This window comes from Podarcis tiliguerta, assembly GCF_965153285.1.
Source record: "Podarcis tiliguerta genome assembly, chromosome: 6".
In the NCBI taxonomy this organism is placed as follows: Eukaryota; Metazoa; Chordata; class Lepidosauria; order Squamata; family Lacertidae; genus Podarcis; species Podarcis tiliguerta.
This window is the reverse complement of record NC_139539.1, coordinates 41,055,806-41,081,946: the sequence shown is the minus strand read 5'-3', so window position 1 is coordinate 41,081,946 and position 26,141 is coordinate 41,055,806. Positions and strand designations below refer to the sequence as shown.

Sequence of the window (26,141 nt, the reverse complement as noted above, 5' to 3'; positions counted from 1 at the left end):
GAAAAATTCACAAGACGAAAAAACTCGCAGAACGAATTAATTTCGTCTTGCGAGGCACCACTGTATATGTATAAATACAGGCAACGACTGATTTATACATGTCCAATTGATGCGCAACCACACATGCATCACGGCGACCCAGAAGTGGCTAGAAAAGGGGGTGTAACACGCAGCAATATAGATGGAAGCGGGAAAGACAAGTGCAGTCAACAGTGGGTGCCAATCAAGCAGGAAGGAGTTCAACTTCTAATTGTATTTGCCCTTAATGACAACTGGCTTTTCCATTGGGATTTAGTTCCCTAGTATATTAATTTAGAAGTGGTACTATCTATCATAGTTCCCAGGTAATATGATTAAGCATGTTTGTTTATTCTCACTGCTGGGAGAAAATATTGACTAAATAAAGACATTTGAGTTAATGGCCATATATTAGCTGTCAAATTTAGTATCCTGGGGAGCTGAAAATAATCTAATCTTTATATCCAATTTGGCTATGCTGGAGTTCTTAGGGTCCCAAGTGAAATACGTTGAGGTGGTTCAGGTGTTCCTCTGCAGAGAGCAGGGTGTCTTAAAATGAAGAAATCAACCCATATGACAGAGGCCCCTTAAGTTGGAATCTGGAACTATTCTCGGATTTAATTATTTGGGTGTGTATGAGCCTTGTATTAGATTACTGTAGCACTGAACTTTAAGTGAGCTTAATTTATGTCCTGCTGCCCGCAAACGGTTTCAAAAGTAGGCATGCAGTTTTGATGCTTCCCTTGGGCTTGATTTCGGAAAACACAGGAGTCCCCAAATGGTTGGTCTTTTCAATTGGTAGTGAGAGTGCTGGGAAACAGTTTCCAACAAAATCCTGAGTTAAAGATTTTGGAATTTGCAGTGCATTTGCTGCCCGGGTATTGTTTGGAAGCTGTGTGATTAAAAGCTGTTGGTGACACAGAACTGCATAACTCCACAGACATGTGGGAAAATGGGAGTCAGTACGACCAGTGTAATTTTGAAACTGGTCTAGAATGACTCTAGGTTGCTAACTCCCTTGTTCTGCCTGCTTAGCCTGAACGTATCAACACTTCACCTTTGTCTCTCATTTTAGCGTTGGGAATATAGAGGGTAACAAGGTGTTTAATACAGACCAATGGGCCTTCTTGCTTCAGGCATTTCATTGTTTCAGCCTTATGAAGCTGCCTGGGTAGCTCTCATATAAAGTTTCACTTGGAGTTGATATAACATAATTGTGGCCCTAATTGGGTATTATGACTGCTGCAGTGAGAGAGGGCGGGGAAGCAACATGTGTGTTATGATACTTGGGATTTGTATGTTGCTGTTGCCTCTCATGCTCGTTCTTTTTAAATCTTGCTTTCTCTCTCTGGTAAAGTGAAATGTATGATTTACATTGAGGTTATGCATCGTTTGTTAGTGACTTCATCTCCTTCGAATTATTTGTTTCAAAGGTGCATTGGTGGGGATGGGACATTGCAGTTGTGTGTTTCAGGCTTGCATGAAGCATTTAGTTTCCTGTTCTGGGAAAGGTAGGGGCAGCATTTAATCTGTCCTCACACAAGTTACAGAACATGGCTTTTAGAAAACTCTCTTTATCACATATCTTAGCTACGACCAAAACCGCCACTCCTGAAGATTCTGCGAGCTGCAGGTGCTCAAGGTGAAACTTTCACACTAAAGGAGGTGAGTTGACACGTACACTCTTCTGTATAGGAAACAGTTTTGATGGTTGCCTTCTTTTATGTATTTCTATACATAACCACATCTAATATTGCTGAAATGCCCCCCTTTGACTTCATAGCCCAAACAAATGAAGTTGCGAACACATTTTGGCTCAGTCCTATTGGAAAACCCCTTTCACTTCCCATATTTAGGCTGTTGAAGAAGGAAAGTGTAATGGTAACTTCCACAAAATGAGGACTGTGCATATGGTCTTTGAATTATATATGCTGTCTTATGCTCCCTAATATTTACTTCTTTTTGGTGGTCAGTGTGTATTTGACACAAGCATTTGCCACTTTCAGATGCTGTTTCATCTGTTCTTTTAACATTTCCAGTTTGCTACCTTTTGATTTCCTTCTGGTGATTGATATGCTGCTGTGTGTAATTTTGCAAGTTTATTCTGGATAATTTAGTTGCTAGAATGAAATGTTTCTGCTTCTTTCCAATAACCTGAGTGAGCAGTGTTGGTGAAAGTGGTTTTTTGGGGGAGGGTGTCCCTAAAGACTATCCATAACTATTCTTAATAATGCATCCCCTAGTTTGATTTTGAGCATAGAGGCTGAAATATGGAGGGGCAGATTTTGGTCTCAGCACTTCTGAACCTTTCATGTGAAATTGGCACATCCTTATTGCCATGGGTGTGTGTTTTATTCATCAAAAGGTTTTTTGAGCTGCCTGTTGCAGATGCGAAAAGAGCAGCAGCTTTTTTATTGTTGAATAGCTATTATAAAATGATTTAGGGCTATCGGTCAGTATTATGAGGGGGAGGGAAACTGCATTAGTTGTAATCCTGAGAGACTGTTAGAAATGTTTCTTGTTGCCAATTGAAGCTTGAAAGTTTTTGAATTATACTTTTTTATTTTCTCTCATTTCATTGGAAATGTCTTGTCAGCTAAACCCAAGACACCCTGTGAAATCATTTATTTTAAGATGAAAATGCAAAGTGTGTACAAGATTAGAAAAATGACACTAGCTGTGATTTACAGGGGTATCCTGTCAGCTAGGAATTAAATGCAGTGGCTTTTCATTAGGAATGTGTCAGATATTCCTGTAGTGCTCTGTGACTTATTTTAAACACTTATGCATTTAAATAACTTATTTAGCTTCTAATATTTTTGCAAAAAACAAATTGAATACTTTGAATGGAAGGAGTTTTAGTGTTAAAATGTTAATTTGCCATACCAGACTACATTTAGCGCAGTAAGGGCTTGTCCCCCAGCAGTGGGTGGAAGCTGCTAGTAGTTGTTCATTTTGCATTTATCTTCTCTAGGTGAGACTCCCCCTCTCCCTTTTGCTGGAGACAGAGGGGTGACTAGGCTTTTATGCTTAATGTATTACATGAGGGATAGGCTCCACTTGTGTGTTATATACTAGTATGTGGCTGCACCACTTCAGTTGGAGCTGGTTTGCAGTTCAAGAATTATTTGATTGCAATGTCATTGCCTTAATTTTAAACTTGCAACTCTCACACAAGCAGTGGGGCTCTGTGTCTATTGGCCTTATTTCTGAAGGCAGCCCTGTATCGGGAAGTTTTTAATGTTTGATATTTCATTATGTTTTTATATGTGTTGAAAGCCACCCAGTTTGGCAGGTGCAACCCAGCTAGTTGAGTGGGGTATAATAATAATAATAATAATAATAATAATAATAATAATAATAAAAAATAAATAATTAATAATAATTAATGATAAAATAATAAAAAAAATAGCTGATTGGGAATACTTGACCTAGATGCTGAATCTGCCACTGTGCTTGAATGCCCATAGTATGGTTTGACTTCTGAAGGGATGCAGTGTATCTGAGCAGTGTTTGGGACACCCATGGGAAAGTGGCCCTAAGCTTCTCAGAAGGAGGTTAGGGTGTTTGTAACAAACTTTTATTACACTGTGAATATATATAAAATCTTCTCTGATGGTTATAATGACAACTACTTTACATATGCTTAATACAGAATTCTCAGCTTTTAAAAATCTACCTAATACAATAAAATAAACATTGAGCATATATATTATTTACATATTACCGTCTCCTGCATTATAACTAATGCCACTTTCTGTTTACCACTGTTAAGCTGTAGCCCAGGGGTGGTGAACCTTTGAGCCTCAAGATGTGGTTGGACTCTGATTCTCACCAGCCCCAGCCAGCATGGCCAGTGGTTAGGGATGATGGGCCTTATAGTTCAGCAATTCTAGAAGGATCAGTGGTTTTTCAGTCCTGCTCTAGACTGGTTATATTTCCAGACAATTTAAGGTCCACAGATATCAATGTTCAGATCTACAGTTGTGTCATCTTTGAGATCCCTATATATCCAAACTCCAGCCAGTGGGGTTCTAATTAGGGAATGAATATGGACTATAAAAAACTACCCATGTCTGTTTATTCTGTGTTTCCTATTTCCCCCCCACGGTTGCTGATGCCTTAAGTGGTTTGCAGAGTTATCCCTGAAGTGCTTTCTCCAGCTGGCGCTTTGAATGCAAACTGCTTTCTAAGGAGAGAGAGAAATGTTCCCGTTTTAAAAAATTGCACATTTTTTTCTCGCCATGGAAAGCGGTTTGGATGTGGGAGTTCCATTTTAGCTGGATTGTGGAGTTCCGTTTAGAGCTCATATAACTCCAATTCTGTGAACCCCTATTTTAAAACAGTTACGTTGGTTGCCATTATGATTCCAGGCCCAGTTCAAGGTGGTAATTATTCTGATTTTACTTACCAACCCTATGACCCACTTGCACAGGCTTCTCAGCCCACTTGTGTGCCACGACCTGCAGGTTGGGGAGCACTTGATGTATATATGACCCTCTTTTGCCACGTGGGTAGCTGAAAGATAAAAGACTGGAATTGGGGGAATTAAAAGTCTGTTGTCTCAATTGCCCCATCAGCACAAGCATTCCTGCTTGCCAGATGGAGTGATTCCCTCTCTCCTCCCCACCAGTATTATGGGGATTCTCCTGACCCTCTAGAGTGGAATTGGGGCAGGAGAGGATGGGAGAGCCCTGTTGCACTTGTGGAAGCTCTTGTGCTCCATTCTGCTAGCTCCCTGTGTTGGTTGAATCGAACCCTCAGTATCTACGTTGGTTCAAAGGATGTGATAAGCTTTAATTCATAAAATAAGAGAGCTTTAATTCATGAGATGGGTGGGAGCCATATAAAATTGCAACAGTGTTTTTACTGACTAGGAGCACTATCGTTGTGTGATGTTATTTACAGAGGAAAATGTTCAACAAATTGTAATAGAGAGCAATCCTTACTGGTTTAATTCTTTCTGCATGTCTTAAGTTTTATTTATTTTTTTTATTTGCCTAGCTTGTACATTACCTTGGGGAGTATATCTCAAAGAAGCAGCTATATGACAAAAAACAGCAGCACATGGTGTATTGTGGAGGAGACCAGCTGGGGGATCTTCTAGGTTGTGAAAGCTTCTCTGTGAATGACCCAAGGTAGGAAATCTTTAAAACATACATAGAATAAGTTTCCTGTGTGTAAAGCAACTTTCTAATCTATGGTTCCTCTTCAGCTTGGGTGGTATAGATAACTCGTGACACAAGTGATCCCTCCTTCTCCTTTGAGCATAATGTATTTTAGGGGTGCAAGCATCTAATTGAAATCTACTGTATTTGGCCATACATGAACAAAAGATTTTCAAAGGGGAACTCCAGTGTGAAATAGCTAAATAAAAATTCATCCAGAAGTTCAAGCCTCTTCATTTGGGATTGAATGGAGTCATTGGATTTTTCACACTTCAGATGTTGATGAACTCAGCAGTGCCTAGTTGATTGTTTTATCGCCTACCACTGCTCTTATAAATGGTTATCATATTTGTCTCACAAACTTTCCACCATAAATGAATTGCCACTTATTTGTATACTTTTTGTACCTCATTTTCCCACCCTTATCACATTTGTATATGTAGCTGCAGGTGAGGGTTACACCATGGATATGATGTAGAAGACTTTAGTATCTGAAAGCTTAAGGCACAATAAATGTGTTGGTATTTAAGGTGCCTTAAATAAGACACTTCATTACATAGACTTATTCTGCTTTTGGTCACATACAGCAGTGCTGCTTTCGAATTCTTCTTCATATTAAAACAAAACCTCACAGCAAATAGAAAACCAGCATGCCAGGGATAGAAGTTGTAGCCTTGCTCTGTAACTTACGTGCTGATTTTTATTTGCAGGGAGTTTTTAGAATGGGGAGAGGTGGTCATTCAAAAAATGACTTCTGCCTAGTGACCTGCTCCATACTGCCCCTTAACACCACCTGGCTCTGTTGCACATGTAGGTCAGACCTTGAGGCCTGGAATGGGACAAAATGCTAGCCTTGCATGCAGGCTTAACCAAGCCTCCCAACAATATTGCATTTTTTGTTATTTATTTTGTCTACCCGAGGCCATTACAAAAGATAAAATACGTTAAACAGAATAAAAGCAGAACAAAATACACTATACCACTAAAATAAATATTAGAACCAGATGTTCTCTCAGATAAGAGTTTGCTGCCTGAAGAACTTAACTCATCACCCCCACAAACCTTTCTCCTTAAAATGGCCACTCTAAAGGCAAAGCAGGGCACTTTCTCAGAGGTATGGGGACACATGTCCCCTAATAAAAAGTTAATCAAATGCCCAATTGATCACTCAACCGGGGTATTTAAAACTTTGAAGAAAGCTCCTCTTACATCCTCCTAGCTGGGGCAAACCTGTGTGTAGTGGGGTAAGTCTTCAGGCACATTTCCTCCACATGGGCAAATGCTCTCTTCGTAGGGTAGCTGGTGATGGTGTCCTTAAACTATGGCAGAGCACCAAGACGAGCCGCAGAGCTGTAAAGGCTTTTCTCCATTTTATATTTGTGATGCTATTAAACTGAGGGTGAGGAGTCTGATAGGGTAGTTTGTCATACTAGGGGTCGCATTTGGACAGACATGCTCAAGTGTCATCACAAAAATCCTGCTTTAAAATACAGTGGTGCCTCGCAAGACGAAAAGATTCCGTTCCGCGAGTCTCTTCGTCTAGCGGTTTTTTCGTCTTGCGAAGCAACCCATTAACGGATTAGCGGATTAGCGCTATTAGCGGTTTAGCGGCTATTAAAGGCTTAAGGGATTAGCGGATTAGCTGCTAAAAGGCTACTAGCAGCTTAGTGCCTTAGAAAAAGGGGGTGGGGAGCGAAAAAAAATCTCAAGACTCGCAAGACATTTTCGTCTTGCGAAGCAAGCCCATAGAGAAATTCGTCCTGCGAAGCGCATTGAAAAACGGAAAACCCTTTCGTCTAGCAGGTTTTCGGTCTTGCGAGGCATTCATCTTGTGGGGCACCACTGTATGAGGTTTCATGTGGCAAGATGTCATCTCACAGTCATAACAAACTTGGAGTCCAAAGAAAGGCCATCCATACTTCTCAATAACTAATTAAAGACAAGTAAAATCTACTCTCCTGATGATCCCTTTTAGAAATTGCTAGTCAACCCACCACAGCTAGATTCCTTTTAAAGGAAAAAAATGCATTGTTAACCTAAAAATCTTTAAGATACTTAATTGTCCTTGCACTCTAGATAGGGTGGCAACTGTATGAGTTAGGCTTATGAAAATTTGAAGGCTGTGTTGGCTGTTTCTACTTTCTTTAAAGATTAAGTGGAAGGGTGAGAAGGTTTGATAAGTGTGATAATACCACAATCTGTCCTATGAATGAACTTAACTTTAAAAATAAATACTTTTCCACAGACCAGTTTATGAGATGCTGAAACGGAATGTGACTTCTGTTACTGTTACTGTTACAGGTAGGTTTCATTTTATATTAGCCAAGTTTATGCATTGCTTTATAAAATTTAATTTTGGTAAGTAAAAGCATGTCAAGTCTGCTGATGAAAGTATTGAGACATTACAGCCTTCTCACACCCCTGACACATTTTGGGCAATAGTTTCAAGACTTGGGATGATGAGATTGTTAAATACAGTTGGTGGTTGTCTGATCCCCCCCCCCCCCAATGAACTTAAGTTGATTTATTTCAGTGGGTCTGTTCTGAGTAATAGTCAAACACAACCCTGTGAATACAGTTGAGAGAACCTTCAGTCCAAGTGAAATCATTGTCATTAACCCTTTATTCATGGTACTTAAATACCATCCATTCCTCTGGCTAAAGTTCATTTATCTTTCTCCGGATTCTGCTAAATGGATGAAATAGCTTAATTTGTCAGCAGGGAGCAGAATCCCAATGGTTATCTATCATTGAGATTTAAAAATGAGCCTGTGGCCCTCCGGTTATTGTTGGATTCTTGTTTAGTCTTCTCCATTTAGCATAACGATTGATTGGTGAAATGGAAGTTGTGGTCCACTGAGGACCACAGGTTTCCCCATACCTGATGCATACTCTGCCATTGGTTTATTTCCAGTTCTTATATTTTGAACAGAACACGTGGGGTAACAAATACAATTTTTCATCTTTATTTGTCTGGCAACTTAACAAAAATTTACTTGTGGAACTCTTCCCATGCCCCCTCGTTTTTGGCAAGGTCCTCAATTTGCTCACTCTCTGCCATTTGGGGAAAAATGATTTGATTTATTTTATTTCTATGCTGCGTTTCATTCAAATGAATCCAAAAGTGGCTTACAAGCAAGAAATAATAACATGATAGAACACAATACAGTCGTACCTTGGTAGTTGAACGCCTTTGCTCCCGAACAAATTGGCTCCCAAATGCTGCAAACCCGGAAGTGAGTGTTCCAGTTTGTGAACGTTTTTCAGAAGCCAAACGTCCAATGCAGCTTCCGTGGCTTCTGGTTGCATGCAGGAAGCTCCTGCAGCCAATCAAAAGTCGTGCCTTGGTTTTCAAACCGTTTCAGGAGTTGAATGCATTAAATTCGAGAACCCAAGGTACCACTGTAGCTGCTTAACAATATTTGTTCCAGTTAGTTGGCAAACGATATCCTGCAAGCAGTGACTGTATTCACCTCGTATGAAATGGCAAGCGTAGAAATCATGAGAAACACAAATAAAATGTGAAGGAAATCCATTTCTTGTAGTGATCCTCTCCACTCTTGATAGTTGTGCACCAGTTTTTCATTCGTCATTTAAATTCAGCCTGAGCAAATCCTGTGATAAACAATTATTGGTGGTTCATTCTTGTAATAGTAATTCGCACCTAGGTGACAACCATAGGGATATCCTCAGGTTGAATGCACCTTGAGTTGTGCTGGTGCAAGATCCAAAAACAAAACTGACTTTGCAGAGCTGGCCCTTGTATTGTGCATGATAGTAGCTATTTCCAACACCCAGTGATTTAAGGCTTCAGAACTTTTCTTCATCACTTTTGTGGTGCCAGTTGGCCATATTTGCCAGTCAGGTGAAAATGGGAGTTTCATTTGAAATGAAAATAGTAGCTTCAGAAGCTTGGTAGAATGAGAAAATTAAACTTTGTTTCTCCACTTCTCACAGTCCTGAGGCTGCTATGGCTTCCCTACTGTTTATATAACATACACATTTTTGTTTGCATTCATAACGTTTTACATCCAGCTTGGTTTTTATTCATAAGGTGTGTTTTGGTGAGGTTCTCTTGGAATTTTAATGAAGATAAATTGTGGCATAGTTCTTTATTTGTTCACTATTGGAAGTCATTTGCACATTCTTGAGTGATCCACAGAATCCTTTGAGGAGCAAACAAGTGGGCTTCTACCACAGTAGAAAGTATAGTTTGGCCTGGTTTGCAGATAATGCTAAGCTATAGTTTGTTTCTCTAAAATTTGATTTGTTTTCTAGGTTCTCTTGTCTTGCACCTTTATAGTTTGGTGAGTGTCTTGGGCTGGGAGGCCAAATCATGATTAAGGAAGGGTGCTGGATAATAGATAATTATGAAATTATTGTAAGGTTTAATAAGTTAACTGTTTATAGGGGCTATATCTCCCAGCAAGCCTGGCTTTGGATAGGCTGGCCTTCCATTTTCTAGAGGGGAGGAGAGAGACAGTTGGTAGGCCTAGGCTGGAACAGGCTTGCAGAAAGAACAGACTGAGGCGAAGCAGGCTGGTGGAAAGCTGGAAAGGGGGAACCAAGGACTGGAGCAGAGAACTTCAGGGATTCGTGCTGCAGGACTGACATTCCAAGTAGAGACTTTATTGTTTGGACAATGTCAGGCGAGTCCTGGGAAGAAGGGCCTGGAACCAGTGAACTCTTATAAGTTGACTGGCAAGCACTTCAAGGTCTCGCCAAGGACTTAAAGATCCCAGTTACTGTTTCCACCCCCACCCCCCTTTGGATTTGCTTCTGTATTCAGGTGCCTATTCTGTACAGTTAAGTGTTTGTGCAGTTGTTGGAACCCAGTGGGATTGAGAAGAGGTTGCCAGCTCTGAAGTGCCTTCAGCACTTGCCTTAAGTCTGAATTGCACAGACATGCAACTGACTTGCACAATTATTACGCAAAGATCCCAAGACTTGAGTATTCTGCTCACAAGGTTGCACTTTCATTTTTACTGCTTCACACTTAGCCACTTGTGCATATGTATTCCACTCCAAACAGTCTATTCATTGAACCTCTTGGAACTTAGCATTTAAGAGCATTTATATTCTGTGTATATAAATTTGCAAAGGAACAATGGGATTAAGGTTTTTTCCTCAACTCTGTATACTTATTTTATAACATTTTTCCTGTGAAGAAAAGGCATGTTATCTCTGCAGACACAAATTTACACTTTTGAGAACTGCAAAAACAAGCATCTGTGATAATACCTTCTCGTTAGAAAAACTGCCCCAAATAATCTTACAGAAACCTCTGGAAGAGCATGACATTGTGAAATGAATTAATGGACTTCATTTACCAAAAAAGTTAAACATCGCATATAAAGCCTCATGCTACATAATTAAAAACAAGCCCTTATTTCCTGATGGATCATAGCATTTGGACTATAATGTAACTTAAATAGAAGATTATCTTTGGAAAGCTTTTTCCTCCAAAAGCATTTTATTTTTAAAAATCCAACTTAAATAAAAAAATCTGATTTATTCATTATTATTTTTTTAATTGATTTTTATCTACCCTGCTCACAAGGATGAAGGCCTTGCTGGACCAGATCTTCCTTTGTAGCAGTGAAAGGACTAAACTGTCTCCCTTGCTGAGCATTAGCAGAAGTAATGAATGGATGAGCACTGGTACATTTCTATGTGTTGGTTAATAAGCTGGTTTATGTATCTTGAGCAAGGTGTTTTCATGCCACTTCTGTGTTGCTTGAAAACAGAATTGGAGCCTGGGATCTAGAGCCCCTTTTCTATTTCCCATTAAACTTGCTGTTCTAATGTTGAGGCGCTTACAGCCGTTTGTCACTTGAAAGTGCCAGGAAGATGTGGCACAAAGTGCCATGTAGGAGGCCAGAACATGAGCAGCTAAAGGGTCAGGAGCTTGAAGGCGCATATTCCATTCCTCAAGTGTGAATAGCGTAGGAATTTGAGCAGGGTTTTGGATGGATAGGACTATATGCCCTCATCTTTAACACTTCTAACCCTACAGCTGCCAAACCTATTTGTTGGTTGCTTGTCAAGGGACCCCTCTGTGTTGTGAGAATGGTTATTACCAGGGAAGGTTTTTTCTTTCTTTACCTGCTGTCTAGATGCTGCACAGAGACTTGCTCTCGCAAAGGATCAAAGCACGAATAATCCAAGTCAAGAACAACTGAAGGTAAACCCTGATGGGTGGTTTCTTTTGTCGTACAGAGTTGCCCCTTCTCTGTACCTGTGCACGGTGGACTGCTAGAACTTTTGAATTTCTTGACAGGTGGGCTTCTGCCTTCCTCAGAAGTTTTGGGGAGTCCACAGACCAGGGACAGAGTGACCATTCTCTGTTCTCTACCTAACAGAGTTCCATTCTCTGAACATGTTTACTGGGGTGTAACACTTCCTGTCCTCAGTCACACCAGCTTGTGTTGTTGTCAGTATTCCTGGATGGGATTTTTTGAACAGAGGGTGATTTAGAGTTACTTAGTAGTGTCCTTCTTTAAGCGCTTCTAATACCAGGCAGGTCTTTTTTTCTGGTACTATTGTTGGATACATTTAGGCCAGCTTGAGAAAGAATTAGATGATTTGTGATGGAGGTAAGGAGTTAGATGTCACTAGTAGATAGCAGCTTTATTTATTTATTTTGCTGGTTTATAACGTAGAAATGCTGTTTGATATTACCAGATTCGTGATTGGTTAATATGCTTTGTTAATTTTGCTTTGTATGCTCAAACCTTGACACTCTTAACTCCTCGGTGTTGCTCTGCAACTGGTGGCTCAGAAAGGAAGTGTTACATCCCTGTGTCTCTTTAAGACCTGTTGGGCTAATGATTCTCTCTCTCCTCCTTCCTTTAAGCAGAGTAGCACAGACAGAAATTGCACTTATGGGCGAAAAGAGAATGAAGTTGACACACCTGCCTTGTCTGTCTCGAATACGTTCAAGGAGGATGAAGGTGAGTACAAGTCTTTGAAGCTGATGAAAGCCATGACTGCCGCAAGATGAGTTCCTTTGTTCTACATTTGGCCAAGATTTTGCTGTTCTTTATTATATTCGGATCTGGGCTCTATTCTTCCATTATATGTGATCATATGCACAGGTTCAGACTTCACACATTGGTTAACAAGCACTAAGAGTAAGTCACAGTTCTCTGTTCATCTCTGTTGTAACAGGTGGGTTCTTTATCCTCACTAGAGTCCTTCTGTGCATTTTGTAGAAATGTGTGTCCTGTCAGTAGTATTGACTAGTGGTAGATAGGGATGGCATCTCACTGTAGGCAATGTGCCTTTTTATTTAAAAGTTTCTTTGGATGGCAGGAGCTTAATCTTGTGACAAGGGTTGGGGGCAGATATGATGCATCATCATCATTTTATTTGAATGCTGCCTTTCCATAGTTAAAACCATGTCCAAGGTGACTTACAACATGAAAAGATTTACATAAGTATTAAGGAGTCATACACAATAAACAAATCGAAAGGTATGTGACAAAATTGAACAATTCCACATAAGTCATAATAAGATCTAACAAAAAAGATACAAAAATATAACACCAATAAAAACTCCCAAAGAAACCTCCTAAACCAGTGGTTTTCAACCAGTGGGGTGCCGTGCGGGCAACACTGGCCTCTGTCCCTCTTTCCTTCCCTCGCTTTTCTGATGTCCTCTTGTGTCTCTGCCTCCCAAAGGCTTACACATCTGTTTATTGCAGTAGCTCTGGCTACAAGCTCCGCAGGCGAATGGTGCCACTGGGGCTGGTCCTGGGGTGCTGGTTGCGAGGAGCTGAGAGGACCTCAGAGTAAGCAAGCGGGCGAGGGAGCCCAGTCAGCCAGTCCACCTGCCCTTGATGTTGGGACAAGTCCCAGGCCCATGTGGAGCAGTGTGAGGAGGCACCTCTCTTTGGGGCAGGGGGGACAGCTCAAAGACCAGAGCAGCAGCAGCAGCTGCCCAGAGGACTCCCAAGGAGAAGGGAGAGGATGCTGAGGGAACACTCCACAAGGGAGGGTATTGGAAAAAGGGTAAGAGGCTGCCAGCATTGCAGGCAAGGGGTGACATAACTGGGCTCCTGAGCCCCACAGGAGTGCTGCAGAAAGAATGTAGTTGGTCAAGGGAGCTATGGACTCAAAAAGGTTGAAAACCTCTGTCCTAAACAATACTCCAGCTCAAGAATATGTACAGCAGCCTCAGCTTTTGTAGCTGGAGTCACATGGTTTAAAAACATCCCGCTCTGATCTTCTTGTCTGTGAGTCCTTTGATTTTAGTTGAATTTAAGGTGGGAAACGGTTACAGAAACAACAGCCCCTTATCAAAATTCATACTGCATGTGAGCAAAAGTGATCTTGAAGGTCCTACAGTCTGTATAATCTTTAAGGAATGGCAGAGAGTCATTTAGTTATTCCATGGGGAAGGTGGGTGCCTCAGTAGTAGAATATCTGTTTTGCATGTAGAATGTCCCAGGTTCAAGCCTTGGCATATCCAGGTGGGTCTGCAGGGAAAGACTCATGGTCTGAAGCCCTGGATATCAGCTGCCAGTCATTATGAACAACATTAAACTTGATGGAATGGTATGACTTGGTATAGAGCAGTTTTCTATGTTTTGAGAGTATCTACATGCTTTGCTCTGCCTTATTTCTTCATGCAAGTGTAGCCGATATGGCGCCCTTCTGATGTTGGGGATTATCACTCACATCAGCTATTGCTCATTCTCCCTGGCGTTGATGGGAGTTGGTGTCTACAACCATGTTGGCTACTCCTGCCAAAGTACTTCAGGCAGAAGGATATTAATTTGAGAGTGAGCTGTGTCTCAATGCATAAGATTATCAGTCAGTTCATAATAAATACATTTTAATCTGAACTTTGGTTGTTTCCTATAGATAACCTTTCAAAAGAACAACCCACACTGGATTTGGTGCTTGAAGAGTGGGATGTAGCTGGTCTTCCATGGTGGTTTTTAGGGAATCTGAGAAACAACTACAAGTCTAGAAGTAATGGCTCAACTGATATACATACGAATCAGGTAAATGTTGGTCAATATTAATTCCTGAGATATTTATAGGCTCTTTCCAGCTCAAGTGTTCTTTACTGTTGAGACTCTCCATAGTTTGACTTTGCTGATGATAGATAGACTTCTGGAAAGAAATGGCCTGCAAAATATGACTTGTGAAAGTAGTGCAGGGTAAATGGCACCTGCAAAGACTTTGAATCATTCATTTGAATGCTGTCAAACACTGCTGAGGGCTCACCATCGAGCCGATGTAGTGACAGTGAAGACAGCAAAGAAAGCATACGTTGCTGCTTCCATTACATTCTCATTGTGCCATCCAGCAGAGCTTTTCCAGGTAGTGCAGGGCCTTTTACGGTCTGGCCAGAAGGAGGTGACAATCAATGGTAGTTTGCTGTGGCTGGTTTACAAATCATTTTAAGGATAAAATTGCTTGCATCTGCCAGGACCTTGACTCCACTGTTACAGCAGTTGAATCTCAAGAGGTGTCCAGAGCACTGTCGAGTCTTGTTGTATTGGATGAGTGTATGCCTCCTAAGGGTGGCAACATGAGAGCATGTTTTTACGATGCTCTACCAAGTTGTTCTGGCACCATGTCTGATTCAGTGGTGAAGGAATTTTGCAATATCATATATTGTAGCTTTATTCAGGCATCATTGAATATAATGAGAACAAGTCTTTGTAGATCAGTAAATGCCATGTCTGTCTTCTCTTTTTGCTCTAGGATGTAGACACCACCATTGTTTCAGATACCACTGATGACTTGTGGTTCCTCAATGAAGCTGCTTCAGATCAGTTTGGTGTTACAATCCCAGCTAAAACAATTGACTGTGACCATCCCAGTGAAGAAGGAAAAGATGGCAGCAAAACTGTAAGTCCCGAGAGCAAAGGAACTGAATGGTGCTTGTTCCACCAAATGACCATGGATGTTAAGCTGGAAGTGTAAGCCATCAGAGCACTAAAGAGAACCAGTGTTATGAGAACCAGTGGTGTAGTGGTTAAGGGTGGTAGACTCGTAATCTGGTGAACCGGGTTCGTGTCCCCGCTCCTCCATGTGCAGCTGCTGGGTGACCTTGGGCTAGTCACACTTCTCTGAAGTCTCTCAGCCTCATTCATCTCAGAGTGTTTGTTGTGGGGGAGGAAGGGAAAAGAGAATGTTAGCCGCTTTGAGACTCCTTCGGGTAGTGATAAAGCGGGATATTAAATCTAAATTACTACTACTACTTTTTCTACAAGTGTGTTCCTAGACTCACATGTGTGCCACCAGCATTCTTGTATGATCAAATACATCCTGCTGAGAGATTTAGGATGTTTTGCTGGAGTTATGACATGCGTTTGTTATGGATGTGTTGTTAACCCTTAATTTTATGCCTACAAAGAAATAAAGCATAGTTTATTATAGAAAATAGGAGTCACACAGGAAATATAAATATGCTGCTTTAGACAGCAAAGTTAGTCTACGCGGGTAGCAAATTACAATACATAAACACCCTAATTAAGGAGTAAAAGATACCTACCCTAAAAGGTCCGCAGAAGCACGGACATGACAATTTTGCAATAAACCAACACTAGAAAGGGGGGGGGGGGAGGAAAGTATACCTGTCATTAATGCAAAGCAGAAGTATGCAGAGGCCTAGGGAGTACTGGATAAGTTCTGTCCTGTTGGAGCTATGAGAGCCCACTAGCCTTGGACTCTAATGGTTTTTTCATACATTTTTGCCAATGCATGCCAGTGGAGAGGGGAGGGGGCTGTGAAATGAGTGGTTCTTACAATTTCCATAACCCCTTCCAGATTTCCTGCCTATTTCTCACCTTGCCCATCCTGTTCCTGTTTGCTTAACAAAAAGATGAAAGATTTGTGATCGTGAGGATTTATGTGAACTTAGGCATCTGTCTGTGATCTGCCTTTAAATCACCTCACCATTGTACAACCATATATTTGCATGTGCTCATCTTTAGATCAGATGTGCGTGAACTCAGGATATTCCTGAATGCCTTTCAGCAGGTGATTGGGATCAGGCTTGTTTCCTGGTTCATGGTGATTTTTGTGTCATATTATAGTTAAGCCAATCTTATACTTAGGCCATGTTCTACAGAGATAAACCATATCATAAATTCAGATTCACACACCTTTTGTCACACCAGTTCTGCCATTATCTTTAGTAATCTGATGGCTTGCACTTTCAGTGGTGTTTTTTTTTCTTTTTAGCAAAGGTTTCCATGCAATTTCATGGGCTTGTCACATTGGATGACAGTTCCCTCTGTGATTCATTTCATGGTAATAGATGGGCGAGAAACTCTCCATATTTCAGTAGTTCGCAGGAATTCATGTCTAGATTTTCAGCAAGTTTTTAAGACAAGAACAACTTGCATAAAAAAATAACCTGCAGATTTCCCCCACAAGAGTAATGCATGATTACGTGAGTCAACAGACATACTCGTTACTTAATCTGTTTTACAGATGGGTAGAATCTGGGAGCCATCATAGACTAGCAGCTGATGCATACCATTTTGGCCATGGGACACTGCTCTTGCTTTGTGACCTTTTGCGAGATGCAATTTATTCCCATTCTTGAGATAGCAGCGATGACATGGGGGTTGTGAGGGGAGAATACAGTCACTAAAAGTGTTGCAATGATCTGGTGCAGTGGCTTTCAATCTGTTTGACAAACCACATTCATTCTTCAGCTCCCCTGTGGGATACAGGGGAGTCCAAACTTACATGGGGGTTCCATTCTGGGCCACCACACACGCTACTGGCCACATCCATTTTCAACATACGTGTTAGCAGGAGCGCTTGTGCCAATAGCACACAAGTGGGCTTTTAACCTATTGCTTGCCAAACTAAAGAATATTTCCATATTGCTGCATTTTAAATTTAAATGTAGGCCCTGGCTGCAAGGAATTCTGGAAGCAGAAGGAATTAAGTAGCAGGCAGTGTTAGGCCAAAACAGGTATCAGTTGACCATAATTGCTGGCAGTCATAGGGGAATGCCATCAGTGTTGACACCTGCTTTGATTTTACAGTTTTACATCTTTCTTTTTATCCAAATTGTTTTATATATTGCAAGATTTTTGTTGTTGTGCAGCATGCAAATGACAGTAAAGAAGTGCTTTCTTATTTGGGGGGGGGTGCATTTGTTTATGGCCATACATGTTCCTTTTTGTTATGTACTTTCTGCAGGTGAGTGAAGCTGAATCATCTGATGACTTTGAAGATTCACAGTCCTTAAACGATGACACAGACATAGATCCTCCCTCCAAGGTAAATGTACTTGAGGCTTAATAGCCCTAATTTGGCTACAAAGTTGAGTATCAGAAGTTAGAAGCATTTTTTTATTCAGGTAGTTGAAGTTCCTTATTGCATCCATAACAACAAAATACAGTGCTTCTTTTTGTCCCTTTATTGTGTTTAAAAGGGCAGATGTGTCAAATCAATTTGTAGGTTTTACTGGACTATGTGAACCGGTGGTAATTCAGCTTGTCATCATCCAAAGATTGAGCTAAGGAAACTGAACACAATAGTTTCCATGGTTCAACAGTTGCAGTCTGCTTAGTTGCAGCCTTCTTACAATTTTCCCATTCTTCCGATAGCTGGTTATGGGTATGTTTATGACCAGTATAAAAAACTACTTTATTTCCTGTATGGAAAACTACTTTAACCTCATAGCTTACAGCTCAGGTGTTCAGAGGCCAGTTTTTAGCAAGTGGCTGAGGAAAACTGATATGTGACACAAACTGATATGTGACCAATTCATATCTTCTGAGAAGTGAGGGATTTAGAGCATCTATAGAGTTTTTAGAGGCCCTTATAGCATAGTAAATATCTAAACTGATAACTAAAGGTCAAAGTAGACCATCATTCATGGGCCTATGCTTTTAGAATGGTTTTTGAAAGACGGGTGTCTTGCTTAAGCAGTAAAAATAGTGTGCTGGTGAAGGCACCCTTGCCTCCCCAGAGAATGTTGTTCCAAGTATTCTTTCCCTTCCTTGCTGTGATTCAGAGAGTGAGTCTGAAATAGTGAAAAGTTAGCTAGAACAATGGAGGAGGTTTCAGCCCTTTTCACCTATACTCCTTGACAGTTAAAGCAATGTTACATATGTTACAATGTTCCATATGAATGATGCAGACGTGAAAAGAAGTGTGTGTCTGCATCCCATCTTATCTCATTTGGTCATGATCTTTCCACATTTGGAGAAGGGACAAAAAAGATAAACTTTTGCTGCCTGGAATATATTCATCGGGATATTTTTACAGAGCCGGTTGAATATAGTCTCACTACATGACTACACTGTTCTGTGTCATTGTGGGAGCATTTTGATACTCTGTGGATCAGCACAGAGGTTTCATGGTTTCTAGTCTTCCAAATGAATCAAGTCTATAGGGAGGGAAGAGATATGATCTCTATCATTGTGGCAGTGTTCTGGTTAGTTTCTGAAATTGCCCTTTTAATCCCAGCACAAAGACACTTTCTCCGTACCTTTCAGTGGACAACAAAATTTATTTCATTATTCTCTGCTCAATTTTATCGTTTTCTGGTTTTGCATTGCAATGGAAGTAGTAGTCATCCTGTTCCTCATAGCATGCAGAACCAAGTTTTGCTGCTGCTTGAATATAGTTTAGAGTCTGTGCCAGTTTGACAAATTGGACTGTCCCTGGCACCAGACAACTGAACTATAGCTCTAAACTCAAAAAGCCATTGCCCTTGGTATATGAGGTAATCAAGTAAGCCACCATCAATTGTGTAGGTTCAATAGATTTTATATATTTATAGAGTCTGAGAAATATCCTTCTAACTGACTCAAGGAGCTATCTACTTTTGAATTTAGAATAAGACATTGAAAATTCAATATAGAGAACATGGTAGAGACTTTGTTCTTCCAAAGGTATTATGGGAGGGGGCACAATAAAGATGAGGTTCAGCAAAAAGGACATCTCATTTACAGGGTTCAGCTACAATGATCCCCAACCGTTTTGGAAAATCTAAGAAATAGTTACACAAAAAATACCAATTTCACCAAAACAAAACTTGTGTTGCTCAAAGACAGAGAGAGCTAAACATAGACAGCCCCCCCAAAAGAAACACCTTTTAAAAAAGTTAGAATTGGAAGAGTTTTTTTGCTGGGAACTAAGGGTGGGTATCTGATGGTGCTGAATGCCTATGTACACTCTTGAGTAGGTAGCAACCATGCTCTTAATCCATGACTTAAGAACAGAATTGATGGAGCTGGTTACTGCTTCTACTGTAAGAAAGCCTTTATGTGAATGCACAAACCTGTGATTGGTTTGATTGTCTTTCTTTCATCAGGACTATTGGCAGTGCACAAAATGCAAGAAGTTTAACTCTCCCATTAAACGGTACTGTTTCCGCTGCTGGGCCTTGCGGAAAGACTGGTTCTCTGACTGCCCCATGTTAGCACATTCTCTCTCCTCATCCAACATTGCCACAATGCAAAGCAAAGAGGACACAGAAGGGATAGATGTCCCAGACTGCCGAAGGACAGTATCTGCTCCACTTATGCAGTCCAAAGACCCGTGCAGATCAGAAATCAAACCCAACCTACGTCCTGGAAGCTCTGTGGATTCTCTGGATCTTGCAGGCAAAGAGCCTTTGTTGCAGTTTGGTAAGCACAAAGAAAAATGGTCCCTTGAGAGTAGCAAAGAATTGCTGAAACCTTGCATTATGTGTCAGAAGAGGCCACGGAACGGGAATATTGTCCATGGAAGGACAGCTCACCTGGTGGCCTGTTTCACTTGTGCAAAAATGTTAAAAAAAGGCCAATCACCTTGCCCAGTGTGTAAGAGACAGATTCAGATGGTGATCAGGACCTTTATAGCATAGCAACGTCGCTTGTCATGTGCTGCGGAGCAAGGAACATCATTCAGTGGACTATAACTAAAGGATAAAGATTTATATTTAGAAGTATATTTATATATATTTTTTTACCAGAAAGGGGAATGTGAACTCCAAAAAGAAATACGTCAAACCCTGCTAGCAGCAAAACGTGGAAAACCCGTGAGCCAAACTTCTTGACTATACAACCTGGAAATTAGCATGCAGTCATCAGACTGACTGGCTAAGGGTTCTTTGTTATAACTATGTCAGCTGCCTATGTAAAAGCCGTAAAATGAGCAATTCTTTGTGCAGAATGGTGCTAGTTCTGAAGTGCAGAAATCTTATTGTGTGCCTATGTATCGAGCTGTGTTTTTCTCTTACTGTGCAATTTAACCCATGAGCAGAGATAGCTGCTCTTTGCATAACTTTTGTTGTGGTATTGGAAATATTCACAAAGGTTAGTGTGAATGCCTGTTAGAAAATATAGCTGTGCAATTCTCACCCCTCAGAATTAGGGAATAAAGCACCTTCAATTTGAGTTTATGTAATAGCATGGGGCTATTCTTAATGATGGCCCCTCTTTTGTGAAATGTTAATGCGGTTGTACTCCATGTTCCTCTCTGGGTGTAGGCTCTTCACAATATGATAATGTAGCTAACACTTAAATCAACCTTCACGAACCCAGTGCCTTCCAGATCTTGACTGTTGCAGTTGAAAACATCTGGAAGGCACCAGCTTGAAGGCTGGCTTACACCCTCTTTCAGTTTTCTAAGTTATTTGTATCTTTAAGAATAGTCCACAATTTATGTAGTATCTGAAAGAATTGATTTTTGGACAGTCAGTTTTTCAAGAGTGACCGGCTAGAGCCTTTGAGAAGCTGAAAAAGATTTAATAAGGGCAAATATAGTTGCCCATCATAAATTATAATTTTAAAAAGTTTTTCTTTAGCCATGATGGACATTATTTTCGAACCCGTACATTACTAGATGAAAAGATAAATGCCCTGTCTATATTCAATGTAGATATCCAATGTCCAATGTATATCCAATGTAGCATAACCCTACCAGTCATTTTGCCAAAGATCTTGCCATTGCAGATATCTGGAGTAATGGTGCACAAGAGAGAGAGAATCGGGTTCTTTGAAGGGTCTTCTGCCTCCCCCTTGTATCTGCCTGTTCCCCAGCAGTTGCTTCTGAACTTCAGTAGCATGGCATTGCTCTTGCTTCTTCCTCGTTATTGCTCCTTAACTCTTTTCTTGTCCCACTTTCGATGTAAGGGTATGGGATACCTTTTCAGGAAGATTCAGGGCTGGGCAGAAACAGACCTTATAACAATAGGGCCTCTGGGAACTCTATATGTTTGTGGACTTAAACTCCTATTATCCCTGGTCCTTGACCATTCTGGCTGGGACTGATAGGTGTTGGCATCCAACATCATCTGTTAAGCTGCAGATTCCCCATCTCTGTAGTTTAAATGCAAATAGCTCTGTGAACCCTGAAGATAGGCCTACTCAAATAGTCCCGAATATGAAACTAATAATCTTCAACTCTTCTGGCACCCTTCGTTCCTTCGAAGGGTTCGTGTTGGTGAGTCTTCTAAATGAGGCATCTTGCACTTTAAAGCCTATAAGATACATCTTGTCATCTATTTACTCCATTCTTTTGGGATCGCTACAGAATTGTTCCCAGACATACGTTTTCTTTGGCATATTGAAACTGGCATATATAGTGAATGCCCTATTGCTTTAGAATTCCAAATGCAGCTTTATGGTACTGGTTGGGTGATGCACCTGACATTGACCTCCCTCAGGCATGTTGTCTGCTAGAATCCCTTCCTGGTCTCTTCTAAGCCCCCTTTGACCAAGATATCCCCTGAGGGCATACAGTTTAACTGGCCCTGTAACCGCTGTAACTTTTTTTTTCATCTGTGGCCATTAACAATTTGTTTTGGCAGCATAGGTTGACCACCTTAGCTTATTGGGGTGTGGGTGGCTTTTTGTGTGAGTTTAGCAAAAAAAATTTATGGATGATTAATTTTTCTGCTATTTCAGTGTTTACCTGCCAGCAAGCTGCTTATGGTTGATATTTCCCAAATGGGGAAGCTTGAAAGAAGAAGAAAGCAAAAACCTATTTTCCTTAAAATGCCCCTGGCAGTGGTGGTCTGAAGTACCACTGCTGAGTCTATTACAGTGATGCTGTTTATAAATATTGTGGGTGGTGGTGATGAAGGGAGGGGCTTGTTTCTCCTTTAGTGGAGGAAGGAGTGTGGATTGTCACCACCCACTGGCAGGAAGTCAGACTTTTGAGAGGGCACATCTGGTGGATAGGGAAGCCCCCTGACTGGTTCATCTTCCTGCCAGCTCCACTGCAGGTTGCTCTTGCCGGCAGCTTCAGACACGGCTAAAGAGAAAAGGCAAGAATGCCATATTGGGAGGGATTTTCCTTGGCTCTTCTTTTGTTTGTTTTTCCTGTCTCCTCTTTCTGCTCTTGCTCTGCTATTCCTGCTCTCTCCTGGCTCCCCAGATTCACCCCTAGTGTCAAGAAGGGTTGAAACACAGCTGATGGGGAGGAGGAGATCTGTTCTCTGCCAACTCATCACATGAGTCATTGGCAAGCCGGGCCACCCGTGCAGGGGTGCCAGGGATTTCCCTGATCACAGCACTATGAAAACCTGCTTGTCTCCGCGATAATCAAAATCACTGTTAAAATTGTATGCATATATACACATGTGAAACCTTTTAAAACCAAAACAGTTTAGAATTACTTGTTTCAAGAAACTTCTAAATACCAAGATCTGAAGGATGTCCTCCTCAATTTGGGGCTGCTGCTGAACATAATAGCCTCAGAGTTCTCAACCTTCTCCTTGTGTCATGATGTTGCTTCGGGAATTTCCACATCTTCGCTCATGGTTGAGATAACGCAAAATTTATGTACATTAAGGTAAAGCATTTATTAATGTGGGATGAAGGATTGAGATAACTCAAGTGTGTTTGGTAGCAGCAAAATGTTGAGCATAACATCTCGACCTGTTTTAAAACCTGGGCTGGTCCGTCTCCCACCTTCTCTCCCTCTCATCCCCTCCTCTCCTGGCTGAGGAGAGATGTGGTGCAGAATGGAAGTGGTCTTTTTTGTGGGCTGGGCGGGTGTTTCTGTAGGCTTAATCGGGCCTCTGCTTTGTACTTTCTGTCATTGTTTCAAATTAAAAATTGCTAGTGTGTGAAATGCAATTCTACCCTATTCTTTGATCAGACATGTGTCATGTGATGCTTAGTTCAAATGTTAATATTTATCTCTGATGCAAAGTTGACTTACAGAGCAGCAACGAGGTTAAATTTTAAGATAAAACAATTAGCATGCTGCAGCACCTTTTCTTCCAGCCAGATCTGCAAATGCTCACTGCAGAATGCACCTAAAATAGCTATCTCAGCAAACACTGTTACCCCTGAAATACTGTTATCTGTACTGGAAGGCCTGTGACTTTTTAGCTTCTGGAATTTAGTTGCTCCAAATGCATCTCATCTTTAAACAATGCTGAACTTCATTATTGCACTGACTGAAATTACAGTTTGAAATTAAATAAATGGGCCTTCTGCTATCCTAGCTAATACTGGTCTCCTGTGATTTTGAAATGGCTGTGATGACCTGAATTGCATGTTTATGTTTGTAGGTACAAGAGAACTTTTACGGGTTTTTCTCTGGGGTAACATTCTGTAGACTGTTGTAAACAAAATCTGGTCTTGTTCCCTTATGGGTTACACAAGTCCTTTGTAGGTTCTCCATCCGTAGGAGAAAATAACAGAGGCCAACCAGAGAATATTGAGAAGCAAAGCAGCTAGTAAGCCTGATCTTTATTAAAACTGTTGCAACAGGGTGCTCCCCTCACACGCAGGAGAGAGGAGGAGGAGGAGGACCTCGAACAATGGCGCACAAGGCCTTATATATCCATTTTGAAATCCCCTGCTCTGGAGCTCAAGACCACCCCTTCATACATACATCACAGAAGGTGTGTTGCCCAAGACCACCCCCCACAAACATTATACCTACATCACAGAAAAGGTGGTCTACAACAGAAATTTGAATGTTGTTGTTTTTCCTATCTGCCAGGTTATCTGATAATACCTTATCTGATTGCCTTTTCTGGTAGTCTGGCCATTCCTTTGAGATGGTAATTACTTAATTCCTGAGACAATGGGAAGGTTTTTTTCATTTCCTCTTTCCTTGTAGAGAAACATTTGGTCAGTTTGGAAGAGTTAAAATGGTTTCAGGACTGTCTTCCTGTGATGCTTCAGACATGTGATTTATATATTTATGTACATGTTTGCTTGGTACATTTATGAACATTGATATAACCTTAAAATTCTTATTGCAAGACATTTACAAGAACTGATGTGGTGTAGCCATTAGTGTGTTAGACTATGATCAGAAGGACTGATCCAAATTGCCATTAATCCCCATGGTCAAGAGTGGTTGTGATGCTAATGGAAGGAGAGGACCACGAGCTTTTTTTTTTTGGGGGGGGGGGGTTAAAATGTAATAAGCATCCTGTCCAAGCCATTTTCAGCTGCTAAGAGAATGAGCATTTGTGGGAATGCAGTTTAACAATGGGGACAAGATAAGCATAGTTTAATCCCAAACTGCCAAATGGAGAGTGGTCAGAAGCATAGTGTGTAAACCTCTCTTTTATCCTTATCTTAATAATTGTGTTTTGAGATAGCGGTAAGAGCCAAAGAAAGGTGTTAGTCTGCGTACACTATTGCTTGACTACTCGTAGCACTGAAGTAGGCTATAGATAACAAATTAGTTAATTTTTCAATGTGACACATAATTTATTTTTTAAAATAGTTGGTTTTTTAAAAATCGCACACAGCATTCGTGTTCTGTTTGTGTTCTTGGCTGACTGTACAAATACGAATTAAATGCAAACTTAAGATGCACCCAGTGTTTGCCTTAGTGTTGTTTGAGGACTTTTGAAAACATTTGTTTTTCCAAGTGGTAGGAAGCTCAGAGCAGAGTTAACTAGGTGGGTGAGGAACCCTGTTGTTGAAGTTGGCCAAAAATGCTCCGTAGGTAGTCGAAGCATTTTATTTGTATGTATGTATTCGTATTCCAGAAAAGGAAATGTGCTAATCTTTACTTTTGCTATATTTTTATTTGAATATAATTCAATGAAAAGTGAAAGTCCTTGTTGCCTGCTAGCTGGCCGATAGACATAAGGAGAACATGTAGTGCTCTTAATGCACTATATTGATATGCTTTTAGTATCCAATTAAATTGTCAGTGCTGTTCCGTTAACGTTCTTACACAAATAAAATCTCCTAGTGACTTGCTAACTTGGATGTTTTCTCTTAGCTTCACAGAAGAACCGTGAGAATTAAAACACAAATGTTGACCAACTTTAAGGAGCAGGCAGATACAATTAATTAATGTGGAACATTAGAGGAACTGTGGGTTAGGTTTCAAACTTCCTTACTGGAAGTTTCTCCCCTAGACCTGCAACTGTTCTGAATGAAGATGTGTTACCGTATTTTTCGCTCCACAGGACGCACCGGACAATAGGGCACACCTAGTTTTTTTTTGGGGGGGGGGATAAAGAATTTTTTTTGTATTCCCCCACCCCTCAGCCCCAAAGAGCAAAGAAGCCAGGACAGCGAGCGGGATGGATCTTGGCTTCGTTTTTAGCCGTGGGGCTGGGGCGGGGGAAGTCAGAGCTTCCCCTGACCCCAGAACAGGTCTGGGAGCGGCGGTAAGGTTGCGTGCAGCCTTGCCGCCGCTCCCGGAGCTTGCGGGGCTGGGGGCACGCTCCGAAGGCTTGCGGATAGCTGCCTGAAGCCTGGAGAGCAAGAGGGGTTGGTGCGCACCGACCCCTCTCGCTTCCCAGGGTTCAGCGAAAGCCTGCATTCGCTCCATAGGTCGCACACACATTTCCCCTTCATTTTTGGAGGGAAAAAAGTGCGTCCTATAGAGCGAAAAATACAGTAATCTGTGTAACATTTTGACATGCAAATGCTTGGCAGTCCTTGGTTTCAAAAGTTGGCACTACTACAGGTGCCACATAATACCCATTCCCCATTTGTAAGAACTCGGTTGTTTAGTGCAATTTGGAACTCCCTGTCTATTGAGAAC

General features: G+C 41.1%; 1 protein-coding gene across 2 annotated transcripts in view; it reads left to right on the top strand.

Annotated features, from left to right (window-relative positions):
• The window catches only part of MDM4 (MDM4 regulator of p53), a 29,410-nt gene extending 5,787 nt beyond the window's left edge, over positions 1-23,623 (top strand). The window contains exons 3-11 of one of the 2 annotated variants that reach the window (XM_083445572.1): positions 1,609-1,683; positions 5,023-5,156; positions 7,432-7,487; positions 11,303-11,370; positions 12,043-12,139; positions 14,055-14,197; positions 14,907-15,053; positions 17,367-17,447; positions 19,492-23,623. In XM_083445572.1, the coding sequence (XP_083301698.1) occupies positions 1,609-1,683; positions 5,023-5,156; positions 7,432-7,487; positions 11,303-11,370; positions 12,043-12,139; positions 14,055-14,197; positions 14,907-15,053; positions 17,367-17,447; positions 19,492-20,025 (1,335 nt within the window). In that variant the 3' untranslated portion in view covers positions 20,026-23,623. The remainder of the gene's footprint in view (positions 1-1,608; positions 1,684-5,022; positions 5,157-7,431; positions 7,488-11,302; positions 11,371-12,042; positions 12,140-14,054; positions 14,198-14,906; positions 15,054-17,366; positions 17,448-19,491) is intronic. The other variant, XM_083445573.1, reaches the window with a different exon arrangement.
• The last annotated feature ends 2,518 nt before the right edge of the window (positions 23,624-26,141 follow it).